The sequence below is a fragment of the Rhinatrema bivittatum genome, chromosome 13, assembly GCF_901001135.1.
Source record: "Rhinatrema bivittatum chromosome 13, aRhiBiv1.1, whole genome shotgun sequence".
Taxonomy (NCBI): Eukaryota; Metazoa; Chordata; class Amphibia; order Gymnophiona; family Rhinatrematidae; genus Rhinatrema; species Rhinatrema bivittatum.
Window position 1 is genome coordinate 1,492,954 of NC_042627.1, and position 13,963 is coordinate 1,506,916.

The window sequence follows — 13,963 nt, forward strand, 5'->3', positions numbered from 1 at the left end:
GAATAGCCACATCTCTTTTGTTTTTTATTTTTTTTATTTTGCTTAAACAAACACACAGCAAATGAATGCAGCAATATCATTATCTAGGAAAATATAGAGATTATATGGCTTGCACTACACAAAACCCCCCCAGAAAAATATAACTAAGAAGCCCTCTAAAATAAAATAAATTACCTCTCTCACCAAATCCTGCACTCCACTAAGAAGTAGATCTAAAATATCTTCTCTCTCATCACTTCCTGACCCAAATTCTCCCTAAAACAGTAATTTATTCATCCAGGAACTTTATCTCTCTAGCATGTCCTGATATTACATTTGCCCAGTCAGTATTGAGGTAATAATCACCAAAAAAGAAGTGGAAACCAAAAATTACATATAGTATAGCCTAGAAGGTGTCAACAAGCCTGACGATGTGAAACTTATAAAGCAACCAACCGGTCTTCTAATCATCCACCTTCAAAAACCTTTAATGCAAAAATTATTTTTTGTTATATTTATAAATTTTCTTAAAATGTCCTGTTTTCAAAACAGTGTACGGTGAAAGATCCTATAATGCTTTTTATCCAACCAGCCCAACACGGCCATTGTTTCGCTGTATAACTTCTTCAGGGGCATGCAATCATTTTATATATAAAGAGTCATAGAGCTTCCACCATCTTGAAATGGACATAGCATCTCGATGCCTCTTCACCAGGGACAGGGTAAAGGGAACCGATCCTTATGGGTGATAGCATTTAGCCCACAGTAGTCGATACAAGGCCTTAATGACCCATCCTTCTTCTTGTGATTACCACATTCCCATCAAACTCATGCTGCTGTCACCATTCAGAAACAGGACACCGGTGTTCATGCAAATTGTAAGGAAACTGATCATACATTAGGAGGGTCAGAGAAGGCCTGGATTAAAACATCTACTTAAAGGGTAGTGGTACTCTTGAAATATATTCAGTGCTCAGATCTATGCATTTACTTAAATGAATGTAGTAATAATTTCTGATTTTCTTTCCTTCTTATCCCAGCAGTACAGGTCTCACTCTCTTTCCTGGGGAAAATGGAAGCCAAAAACCAAACTTACGTGACCGAGTTCATCTTGTTAGGATTTTCTGATCTTGCCAAGCTACAGGATTTACTCTTCATTGTGCTTTTAGTCATGTATATTCTAACTCTTATGGGAAATATCAGCATCATAACCGTAATTAGGATTGATCCTCACCTTCATACACCCATGTACTGTTTTATCAGTAACTTATCATTTATAGATCTCTGTTATTCATCAGCGATCACCCCAAAGGCATTAATCACCTTCAAAGCGGAGAAAAAAAATATCTCTCTGCTGGACTGTGCTATGCAGATGTTCATTTTTTTTACCTTGGCAGCTGCAGAGTGTTTCCTGCTGGCGGTGATGGCTTATGATCGTTATGTGGCGATATGTAACCCCTTGCTTTATTATGTTGTTATGACTAGGAAAGTTTGTCTCCAGCTAGTAACAAGTGTATACATAGTTAGCATGGGATATTCATTGATACAAACTGGTAACATCTTTTCTATGACCTTTTGTGGCTCCAATGTGATCAATCATTTCTATTGCGATGTCACTCCACTGTTACAGCTCTCTTGCTCAAATACATTTTTCAATGAGATTGTGCTGAATACTTTTGCTGGCATTGTTGCAGCTCTAATTGTTACAACAATATTCATCTCTTACATTTATATTATTTCTGCTATCCTGAGAATCCGCTCCTCAGATGGCAGACGCAAGGCTTTTTCCACATGTGCTTCTCACTTTATCACTGTGACTTTATTTTTTGGGACTCTTATCTTCATTTATGTAATTCCAACTTCCCGCTACTCTGTTAACACAAACCGCGTGCTTTCTGTGATATACACAATGGTAATCCCTATGATAAATCCAATGATCTACAGCCTCAGAAACAATGATGTTAAAAAAGCACTTAAAAAAGTGTTGGAGAAAAAATGTTTTTGTTAAGCAAAGAATTCCAATCCTGATTATATTAAAGCAGAAGTGTTAACGCTAATCAGCGGATGCAATTCTATGCCCTTGAATAAAGTTTTAAAGTTGATTTTTTTCATATATGTATATAAAACAGAGTTACTCAGGGGTGAGTTTAGCTTATTGGGATGTTAGTTAGGATATTATATAATTTGTAATAAGGTATATACATGGATTATAAATGAACTCTGATAAAATATGCTTAGTTCATTTAAATGTACTTTGAAGGTGGTTCACAACATTATAAGTACAAACAAAAATATTAAAACACATAGGGGCGGATTTTCAGAGCCCTGCTCGCGTAAATCCGCCCAAAACCGGGCGGATTTACGCGAGCAGGGCCCTGCGCGCCGGGAAGCCTATTTTACATAGGCCTACCGGCGCGCGCAGAGCCCCGGGACTCGCGTAAGTCCCGGGGTTTTCAGAGGGGGCGTGTCGGGGGGGCGTGTCGGGGGCGGGCCCGAACCGTGCGGCGTTTTCGGGGCGTGTCGGGAGCGTTCCGGGGGCGTGGCTACGGCCCGGGGCGGCCCGGGGGCGTGGCCGCGCCCTCCAGACCCGCCCCCAGGTCGCGTCCCGGCGCGCAGGAGGCCCGCTGACGCGCGGGGATTTACGCCTCCCAGAGGGAGGCGTAAATCCCCCGACAAAGGTAAGGGGGGGGTTTAGACAGGGCCGGGCGGGGGGGTTAGGTAGGGGAAGGGAGGGGAAGGTGAGGGGAGGGCAAAGGAAAGTTCCCTCCGAGGCCGCTCCGATTTCAGAGCGGCCTTGGAGGGAACGGGGGTAGGCTGCGCGGCTCGGCGCGCGCCGGCTATTCGAAATCGATAGCCTTGCGCGCGCTGATCCAGGATTTTAGCAGATACGCGCGGCTCCGCGCGTATCTACTAAAATCCAGCGTACTTTTGTTTGCGCCTGGAGCGCAAACAAAAGTAGGCTATTCGCGCTCGTTTTAAAATCCGCCCCATAAAGAACAAAAAAAACAATACAATCTATAAAATAACTGTAAATCAAAAAGACATTATGAGTAAATTTTAAAAAGCCAGTTTGTAATCCACGAAACGACATCGCCTCCTATCCCATGACTTTTTAGTTTTCGTAGAAGTATCTCATGAGGGACTTTGTCAAAGACCTTCTGAAAATCCAAATACAGTACATCTACCGGTTCACCTTTAGCCACATGTTTATTAACCCTTTCAAAAAAATGAAGCAGATTTGTTAGGCAAGACTTCCCTTGGGTAAATCCATGTTGACTGTATCCCATTAAATCATGTCTTTCTATATGCTCTATGATTTTGATCTTGAGAATAGTTTCCACTATTTTTCCCGGCACTGAAGTCAGGCTCACTGGTCTTTTGTTACCCGGATCTCCCCTGGAGCCTTTTTTAAATATTGGGGTTACATTGGCCACCCTCCAGTCTTCAGGTACAATGGATGATTTTAATGATAGGTTACAAATTTTAACTAATAGATCAGAAATTTCATTTTTGAGTTCCTTCAGAACACTAGGATGCATACCATCCGGTCCAGGTGATTTGCTACTCTTTAGTTTGTCAATCTGGCCTATAACATCTACCAGGTTCACAGTGATTTTGTTCAGTTCGTCTGAGTCATCACCCCTGAAAACCATCTCTGGAACTGGTATCTCCCCAACATCCTCATTAGTAAACACAGACACAAAGAATTCATTTAGTCTTTCTGCAATGGCCTTATCTTCCGTAAGAGCCCCTTTAACCCCTCTGTCATCTAATGGTCCAACCGACTCCCTCACAGGTTTCTTGCTTTGGATATATTTTAAAAAGTTTTTATTATGAGTTTTTGCCTATATGGCCAACTTCATTTCAAATTCTCTCTTCGCCTGTCTTATCAATGTTTTACACTTAACTTGACAATGCTTATGTTTTATCCTATTTTCTTCAGATGGATCCTTCTTCCAATTTTTGAAGGATGTTTTTTTGGCTAAAATAGCCTCTTTCACCTTACCTTTTAACCATGATGGTAATCGTTTTGCCTTCCTTCCACCTTTCTTAATGCATGGAATACATATGGACTGCGATCTAGGATTGTATTTTTAAACAATGTCCAAGCCTGTTGAACACTTTTAACCTTTGCAGCTGCACCTTTCAGTTTTTTTCTAACTATTTTCCTCATTTTATCAAAGTTTCCCTTTTTAAAATTTAGTGTTAGAGCTGCAGATTTACTTATTGTCCCCCTTCCAGTTATTAGTTTAAATTTGATCATGTTATGATCTCTGTTGCCAAGTGGCCCCACCACCATTACTTCTTTCACCAAATCTTGCGTTCCACTAAGAATTAAATCTAAAATAGCTCCCTCTCTTGTTGGTTCCTGAACCAATTGCTCAATGAAGCAATCATTTATTACATCCAGGAACTTTATGTCTCTAGCCAGTCCTTTATGTCTCTAGCAAGTCCTCAGTAAACCAGGCCCTTGGTTAGCTCTCTGCTATATAAAGTTTTAATGCTTTTCTGGTAGCCCACTCCAGAATGAGAAGTTATTGAAAAACAGGTAAGTTGGTGATATGACATTTTTCCAAAGAGTCTCCAATGAGATAAAGGAATTTCCACAGAAAAGTTGACCCATCATTTGAAGACCCCCAGATTGCCAAAGAAAGAAATTCTTCCTACTAAAGTGACGTGGAAGATGAGGATTATTAAAAAAGGAGAGACTGAACATGGAAAAGAGAGCTTCATTAAGACAGACATCTTATTCCTTACTGTAAAAACTGAATCAATGAGATGATGAGAAGAAGGAAGACAATTTCTTAAGTTAGGAGAAGCCTAAAGAGGAATTGCAAGATTTTTGTCTATGACTTAACTCCCTTAAATCCAATACTTATCAGGAAAGTTATTTTATCAGTATACTCTTCAGCATGGTTACCCAATAATAAGCTCTAAAATCAGGGAGTCCCATATCACCTTCACCTTTTTAAGCCCAGCTAGAACCTGAAATCACACACTAGGCTTTCTACCCTGCCAAAAAAAAATAAAAGACTGAGATCAGTTTGTGGAGCTTCTTGAAAAACTAGGCTCAGACTTGAATAAGCAGCTTATGAAATTAAAATATTAAAAACCTTATGTGCTTTTACCTCATCTGGAAAATTTAACCTCAGTAACTGTTGTCTTCAAATAGATGACAAAGGTGAAGTAATTGAAGAGATCACCCAAAACATGATGTCAATTGCTCATGTACCTGTGCAAACCTGGAAAGGCCTTGATGTCAGTGATCCATTTGGATCTCTTGGATCATGGTTCTCTAGCTTAGGTTCAGGATTCAAAATTCTAATTGGCTCCATGTATACGATTGCCTTACTGGGACTTGTTGTTTGCCTCTGCTTGTCATGCCTTTGTATCTGTTTACGGAGATGCCGTGACCAAGTATCTGAAATGTTGACATCTCAGACCAAAGCATAGATCATGTTAAACCAAGCTGAAATCTTGAACCTGATGCTCCAGGATTCCAATGACATCAACACATCATTCCCCACCACCAATAAGAGCTATCTGTGAAAAATGAGCACATTGGTACTAGGATGGGTAAGTCTCTAGCCACCAAGGAATAGCCTTGGTCAGGCGGAACAACCTAAGACAGGCGATGTGCAACGCAGATAGGTATGAAGGGTTCCTAGGAGAAACCCTTCAAAGGGGGGAATGTATGAACATGGCCAGTACAAGTAACACCAGTGCTGTGAAAATGAAACTTAAACAGACTGATTTCCTGGAAACTACAGCAAGTACAGCTGTCCCTAGCAACGAGGCACGTATACACATGCAAGATTTATTAATTGGACAAGGGATAAGGGGTGGATACATGCAGACACCTGTTGATTGGCTAAAGGTAACCCTTTATAACGCTTTGCACTAGCAGTGTAGGGCTGAGTAGGTTTCGGGCTTGCATCCTTTGCTTGTAATGTCTGCTGCTCCTGAAGAAACCATGCCTTTCTTCATAATAATAAACTTCTCGCTGTTTTGACTTTTAAGGCTGGTCTTTATTGGTCTTCATAGCCAGGGGTTTAAAACACCTCCTATAGAGATATAAATAGATGCACACAGTAATCCCTCCCCAGAGGCTTTCTCTCTCTCTCCCCCCCCTCCAAAATTTATTGCAGATTGCGTTATGGCCATTTCAGCATATCGCACAGCTTAACGCCAGGAAAAAAGGTGCATTTATTTCTGGTGTTATGCTATCAAATGGTGCGATAATATCCCTCATTTAACTAAAACCCGCCCAAACTCTTCCCAAAAATTTGCATTCACATCATGTGTTACAGTTTTTTTCCCCATGCGTTATGGAATTAATGCACTCGTTAACACATTATTGTGTGTGTTAAGGCCATAACACATTTTGATGAATGACCCTGCAAGTGTGGCAACATGAGTGATCCTTGGGTTAACCAGAGAAAAGATTCAGGCTGGACTCTGGCAAATCTAGAATAAACTTCTTTATTTAATGACAAGCAACAAAAAAAAAGCTACTCTGTTATTCTTCATAGTTCACCCAACAAAATCAGAAATATAGTTTACAATTTAGCAGTGTTTTCCTTCTCTATGCATCCTTGTCTGCCCAGGCCCTCCCTCTTTCTTCCTGGGCCTGCCTAGTTATACTTCTTTATGTTTCCACCCCAGACCAGGATTCCCTGCTGTATTGGACTTAAGGTGGACTGGACCAGATCCAGTTCTTTAAGATGTTGAGTTTTCTCCTATATACTCCTTCACAGTATGTTTATGAAATAAAAAGTTATTTAAAAGAAAATAATCTACACTAGAGAGTACAATATCTGTGTAAAAATACCTGGAGACCAAAAAGTAATTTGAGAAATATACGTGTTGAATTAAGGTTATATGGCCTTGAAATTTCACTTTATTTCATCTTACCTTCCATTTTCTGTGTGTGATCTAGATTTTCATCGTCTTTGTGTTTCTAATGACAATTAGGTGTTCAGGCATTTCCCATCAAATAGATGACTTTAATAGAAATGCTGAAAAAAATTTAAAGTTTAATTGGCTTTATAATTGCTCATCTTTTCAAAGCAGACCTGTATGGATAAAATGAAATGATTGGAAACCTTTTCACAGGAAGTTCACTTGGAAAGAAGAACATTCTTTTGATATATTCTAAAATAAGCTTCCTCTTAGGGAGAATAATTTAGCCAAATTCATGCCTTCTTAGGAGTGAATTTTCAAAATATTTTGCATGAAAAATGTGCATATACTGGAGAGAACAGAAGAAGATGTCTTCTCTACAACCTCATAAAGGTCTGTGGCATCTTGTAAGTCTTCTGCATCTTCCAAATTCTAAACAATACTCAAGACTTGCCTCTTGCAAAGGAGGACATGGGAGAGGAGGACTGGAAGGAGATAGAATACCAGACTATATGAAAGAAACACTCTGATAAAAACAAAGTTTATTAGTAAATGTGCATTTATTGACACATGAAGGGAGATGTATGTGCATTGGACATTCATTATATTTTTCTGGGCAATCTTCTCATTTATTTTTTTTGGGGGGGGGGGGAGGATGGGGACTCTTATCTTTGACTGTGGCCTAGACTTGCGTGTGTATGAAGGGGTGCACAATCACTGCTGAGTGTGACCTTGAAGGCTACATATATCGAAGGCAGAGGGAAGGTGAGTGAGACATAGGAGTGCACAGGAGTGAGAGAGGCTTCTGAGAGCTTTGGTTTGGGAAGATCCCAGAGGAAGATGGACTGAGAGTTCTGGTGTGGAGGATGATGACATAATATGGTTAATACAGACAACTGTGTGTCAACAAGAGTAAGAGGCTTCCTGGAGGTGGCGAAGCCATAGAGGGAGGATGCATCCTTGGAGGTGTCGGACATACAGGAGATTGTCCAGACTTTACTGTTGGTCCAACTGTTGAGGGAGCTTAAAACCATGACAGTGGTGTATCTGCAGGAAGGAAGAGGCTGTATCCAAGGGACCCGTGGCTGCCAGAGAGTATCTATGATGGCTATGGCTGCCATTAAAGCATGCTATGAAGCGTCTCCCACAAATGCATTGCTAATGTCATTTAGGGATGTGCATTTGTTTGAAATGAAATGGTAAAAAGAAACCAATGAGACCACTTTTGTTTCATTCATGGACCCCCAAAAAGAATGCAGGGTTCCCATGAATTTAAACAAAAAAATGTGGTTCATTTTTTTATAATTTCCAATCAAGTCTTTGTCACAATAAAAAGTGCTATCATGAGAAATCTGCAGGGATTAACTGGTAACTATAGCAACCAGCAATTGCCTGTGTCAGGTAGCAGCCAGAAGGGAGTCAAGGCAGGGGAAATAGGCAGGTAGTAGGCAGGATGGGGGACCAATCTTTGTAGCAGGTTTTAAACTTGCCAGTAACTGCCATCTGAATCGACTGACTCTTCTTGTCCTCCCACTGAAATGACTGAGATGTGAAAACACACCTCATTCTCTCTGTTGGACTTCAGAGGAAAAGCTTGTGTTTTAAAAAGATATCTTAGAATTAAAGAATTAGAATTAGTAAAGGGTTTTTCTAATCTTCACTGCTGCAGTCACAGTGCTGTTACTGTGACAGAGAGACAGTCATTATTTCTCTCTGTTCAATGGTGTAAGATAGGACTGGAGATACAGAAGCAGTGCCAATGAAAACTGATTTTCTTGTCTCTCTCTGTGTGCCTTCTCAGTTTATTCCCTTTCTATAAGTTTTGATTTCTGTGTGCTGGGAAACATTTTTATATACATATATGAAAAAAATGAATTTTAAAACATTATTCAAGGGCAGAATATTGTATCTGCTGATTATAGTTATCACTTCTAATTTAATATAATCATGACAGAAATGTTTTACTTAACAAGAACACTTTTTCTCCAGGACTTTTTTAAGCGCTATTTTAACATCATTGTTTCTGAGGCTGTAGATCATTGGATTTACCATAGGGATTACCATTGTGTATATCAGAGAAAGCACACGGTTTGTGTTCTCAGAGTAATAGGAAGTTGGGATTACATAAATGAAGATAAGAGTCCCAAAAAATAATGTTACTGTGATAAGATGAGAAGCACATGTGGAGAAAGCCTTGTGTCTGCCCTCTGAAGAGCGGATTCTCAGGATAGCAGAAATAATATAAATGTAAGAGACACATATTGCTGTAACGGTTACAGCTCCAACAATGCCACCAACAGTATTCAGCACCACCTGATTGAAAAAGGTATCTGAGCAGGAGAGCTTTAACAGTGGAGTAATATCACAATAGAAATGATTGATCATGTTTGAGCCGCAGAAGGTCAAAGAGAAGACATTACCAGTTTGTATAGAAGAATATATCATGCTAAGAATGTATGCACTTATTACTAGCTGTATGCAAACTCTCTTAGTCATCACAACAGGATAAAGTAAGGGGTTACATATCGCCACATAACGATCATAAGCCATCACTGCCAGCAGAAAACACTCTGTAGTTGCCAAGGTAACGAAACTGAACATCTGCATAGCACAGTCCAGCAAGGAGATGGTTTTTTTTTCCACTTTGATGTTGACTAATGTCTTTGGGGTGATAGCTGAGGAATAACAGAGATCTACAAATGATAAGTTTCTGATAAAATAGTACATGGGAGTGTGAAGATGAGGATCAATCCTAATTATGGTTATGATGCTGATATTTCCCAGCAGAGTTAGAATATACATGACTAAAAGCACAATGAAGAGTAAATCCTGTAGCTTGGCAAGTTCAGAAAATCCTAAAAGGATGAATTCAGTCACATAAGTTTCATTTTTGTCTTCCATTTTCCCCAATAAAGAGATCGAGACCTATACTGCTGGGATAAGAGAGAAAGAAAAATCAGAAATGAATCCCACATTCATTAAAGAAAATCCATGGATCCAAGGCCTGAATACTTTTTAAGAATGCTGCAAATCCCTTTAACTAGAAATTTAAATTGTTATTTATTTCTTTAATAGTTTTTTTTTCTTCAAAATAATTTTTATTGTAATTTTAAATAAATACAAAAATATAGGACAACTTACAAAAATCAAAAACACAATACAAAAACCATAATATCAAACAAATATCCCAATATATAAATCATAGTATCAATCAAATATCCTCAATCACACAACTTTCATACATTATCTTTCACCCATTTAAGACCACACCACATTCAACACAACATTCATACATTTCTTTCCACCCATTACAGAAACCTCTATTTAAGACCAGTTATGTTTATAACCAGAATCAATCAAACCAGCTTGTAAATCTTTAGGGAGTATTGTGTAATAGGCTTGCCAACAAGCACAATACAATTTATCAGGTTTACGTGTACCGCTAAGGAAGTCCATAAATTCCATTTGTAAAAGTAATATCATTCTATTTGTCCACGCTGCTAGGGTAGGTATAGCCATTGGATCAGTCCAACCCGCCAATATGGTACTACATGCTAGCATAATAGCCATGTGCTCAAATTTCCATTTTGAAATGTTGCCTGGTGAGTCTGATAAGTGAGAGCTATCTAATAATATTTGCCTAGTAACAGGTATAAGCACATCTGTACATTTGGCAATCATATGAAAAACAGAATCCCAAAAGGTAGTTAATTTTGGACAAGTAAACAAACGATGATATAATGTACCAACCATTGTTCCACACTTACTACACAAAGAAGTAGAAGTCAACTTCATTTTATTTCTTCGTATATCATCGTAATAAAAACAGTGAAGTATTTTAAATTGGACTTCCCGTAATCCTAAATCAGGTAGAGATATGTACAATGTCTTAAAGCAATATTTCAAATAAGATGGTGTAATTTGTATTCCTATCATATTAGACCAATGAGATGCCAAGGAAACCAAACAGGTAACATTAACGAATTTCTTCACTAGTTTTCCCCAACCTGTGATTGAGTTTGTCGTACATGCTGTATCAATTATATTTATAGCAAAATTTAATTCAGCAGCTAACTTTTCAGAGCCCCATGAGAAAGACTGTAAATAATGACGAACTTGTAGGTAAGCAAAAAATTGTTTTGTTTGAAGCTGATATGTACTTGCCAATGTATCATAGTCTAATAAGATATGAGAATCAGCATCAAATAGATGAATTGGAAACATTAATCCACGATTTGCCCATGATAAATAAATACATTTATTCTCAATCCCAGGAAGAAAATTAACATTACCAAGAAAGGGATTTAAAAGAGAAGCTTCACCTGATAGATGTGCACGACGTCGCACCCATCTCCAAGCGCGTACACATGGAGCCAATAATATTCTGGGAAATGATACAGTGCATCTATAGCCTGGACGTAATTGAATAATACTAAGGGGAGAACTTGGGCGAGACATACAATCCAACATTCCTTGCTCATAATAATGATAAATTCCCGTAATCCATTCACTAATAAAACGCAATTGGCAAGCTACATTATATAATCGAAAATCTGGCATATTTAATCCGCCCTGTTCTTTAGGACCTACCAAAATATTATAAGCCATACGAGCTCGACCACCTTTCCAAAGAAAATTGTGAATAATAGATCGCAATCGTTGAAGATCTTTAACTCTCAACCAACAAGGTAATATATGGAGAAGATATAAAAGTTTAGGAACAATCACCATCTTAATCAATGCACAACGACCAAATAAAGAGAGTGGAAGAGATATCCAAACCTTCAACTGCTCCTCTAAGCGTGTTATGCAGGGAGGAATATTTAAATCATATAATTTATCTAGCTGTCTGGGAATAAAAGCTCCTAAATACCTCAATTTTTAAGGAGCCCACTGAAAAGGAATAGTACCATGCCAAGTAGTAGATAAATTATCATTAAGAGCCAAAGCTTCAGATTTAGCAAAATTTATTTTTAAACCTGCTACTAAATGAAATTGTTCAAATAAGTTAATAATAACAGGAACACTTTTGCGTGGATTTCCTACAAAAAGTAAGATGTCATCAGCAAACAGAGCTGATTTTAATGGATGACCATTTAAACTAATTCCAACAAATTATCCACAGCTTTCACATTGTTCAGTGCAGAGTATACCATTAAGAGAAATAGTCAGTTAATATGTAACAAGAAATACAACAAAAAACCAAAATATAATCAATCCTTACACTTATTTACCTAATATACGATCAGTTTCATTACAATTTGCATGAGCATCAATGTCCCTTTTCTTACTAGTGACAATGCATGAGTATTTCAGGGTTGTGTCCCTCACAGGGAATAATTTTACAACTGACCACATAAACGAGATGGGAAATATAACCCAAATTTTAAAAGTCCGGCATGCGCAAAAACCGGGGGATAAGCACATGGGCTGGCCGTGTGTGTGCCGAGCGCATTTTAAAAATGGCCCAGCCAGACGTGTATCCCTGTATGCACGGTAGTGCCGGGCTCCTTGAAAGGGGCAGGTTGGGTGGCAGGGTCTGGGTGGGTTGGGGGAAGGGCAGGGCAGGGGTCAATGGGAGCGGCCATTAGGCCCTGTCCCAGGGAAGTTCATACCAGCAGCCGGCAGGTGCGTGGAACATACTTCATCTATTCAGATGAAGTAAGCTCCAAAATTTTAAAAAAAGGTAGTTAAGGGGTTCTAGGGGTTGGGGAGGATAGGGGAAAAGGGAGGAAAAGGGAGGAAAAGTCGGTCGGGAGACAGTAATGTTCCCTCCCAGTCCACTCCTTAATTGGAGTGGACTGGGAGGGAACTGGTGTGGGCCCTATCGTGTCGCTGCACATATTTTTTAAATCCCCCCCCCCCCCCCCCCGTGCACGTGAGACACCATCCACCCACACATGCGCTCATCGATTTAAAAATTGAGCAATGTTGAATCTGTGGTCCCTTGGGCTGGCTAGAGGATGAAGTAGACTCGCTGAGGTAAGGCTCATAGCCAGGAGGCGGATCAGGGCCAGGAGACCACACAGGACTTAGGCGGAGTCTCCCGGTGAAGAGGAGTCTGAAGAGCTGTCTGAGTCGAGGCAGGCATTGGTGAAGAGGATCCAGCAGAAGTCCAGAAGTCATGGCTGGCAGCAGTGATGCAAAATGAGGAGACGGACCAGCGGTCAGGGCAGGCGGCAGACAGCAGAAACCGGAGACGGACCAGGAGACGAGACGGACAGCGAAGCAGGAATACCAGAGGATGTACCGAAGTCAGGAACCAGGAAGATGAGCCAAGGGGAGAGCAGGAGCAGGCGAGGACGGAACTGGAATCAGGAACAAGCTGGAATGGAGCAGGAATCAGGAACAAACTGGAATCAGGAACAAGCTGGAATGCAGCAGGAATCAGGAACAAACTGGAATCAGGAACAAGCTGGAATGGAGCAGGAATCAGGAACAAACTGGAATCAGGAACAAGCTGGAATGGAGCAGGAATCAGGAACAAACTGGAATCAGGAACAAGCTGGAATGGAGCAGGAATCAGGAACAAACTGGAATCAGGAACAAGCTGGAATGCAGCAGGAATCAGGAACAAACTGGAATCAGGAACAAGCAACTCACTTCTCAGCAGAGACGACCCGTTGCAAGGCAAAGAATGGAACTCACAGCTGGCTTTAAATAGCTGAAGGCGTCAGACGTCATTCCCCAGGGTGGAGCTAAGTTTCCCTCTCTGGTCCCTTTAAATTCCAGGCCCCTGCATGCGCGTGCCTAAGGGGCAGGGCCAGCAGCAGAGAGTCGACGGCGTCTTCCTCATGGAGGGAGCACCGCGGGAAGGCCCCGAGAAGGCCCAAATGGGCACTGAGGATGCCACGCTCAGTCGGAGCAGCCCCGAAGTAGGGAGAGGGGACCGGCCATGGACCTCCGCGGACAGGAACCGCAACAAGCACTCCATGTGCGCGCAGGAATCGTATTTTATAACATGTGTGTGCTGACATGTGCATGTTATAAAATCACTGCATTCATGTGCACACACCGGGAACCATGTGCACAAGGATGCACACAGGTGTTTTTGAAAAGCTACCCCTAAATGCATACATTT

At 40.4% G+C, this 13,963-nt stretch overlaps 2 protein-coding genes across 2 annotated transcripts; one reads left to right on the forward strand and one right to left on the reverse strand.

Annotated features, from left to right (window-relative positions):
- Window positions 1-1,051: 1,051 nt before the first annotated feature.
- Window positions 1,052-1,987, forward strand: LOC115074965 (olfactory receptor 1020-like). The gene has a single exon (XM_029574996.1). The coding sequence runs from the start codon at window positions 1,052-1,054 to the stop codon at window positions 1,985-1,987; it is 936 nt and encodes a 311-aa protein (XP_029430856.1).
- A 6,860-nt stretch (window positions 1,988-8,847) lies between these two features.
- On the reverse strand, window positions 8,848-9,786 carry LOC115075264 (olfactory receptor 1020-like). Its single transcript, XM_029575558.1, has one exon. It carries the CDS (start codon window positions 9,781-9,783, stop codon window positions 8,848-8,850), a length of 936 nt encoding a protein of 311 aa, XP_029431418.1. The 5' UTR covers window positions 9,784-9,786.
- Window positions 9,787-13,963: the final 4,177 nt, after the last annotated feature.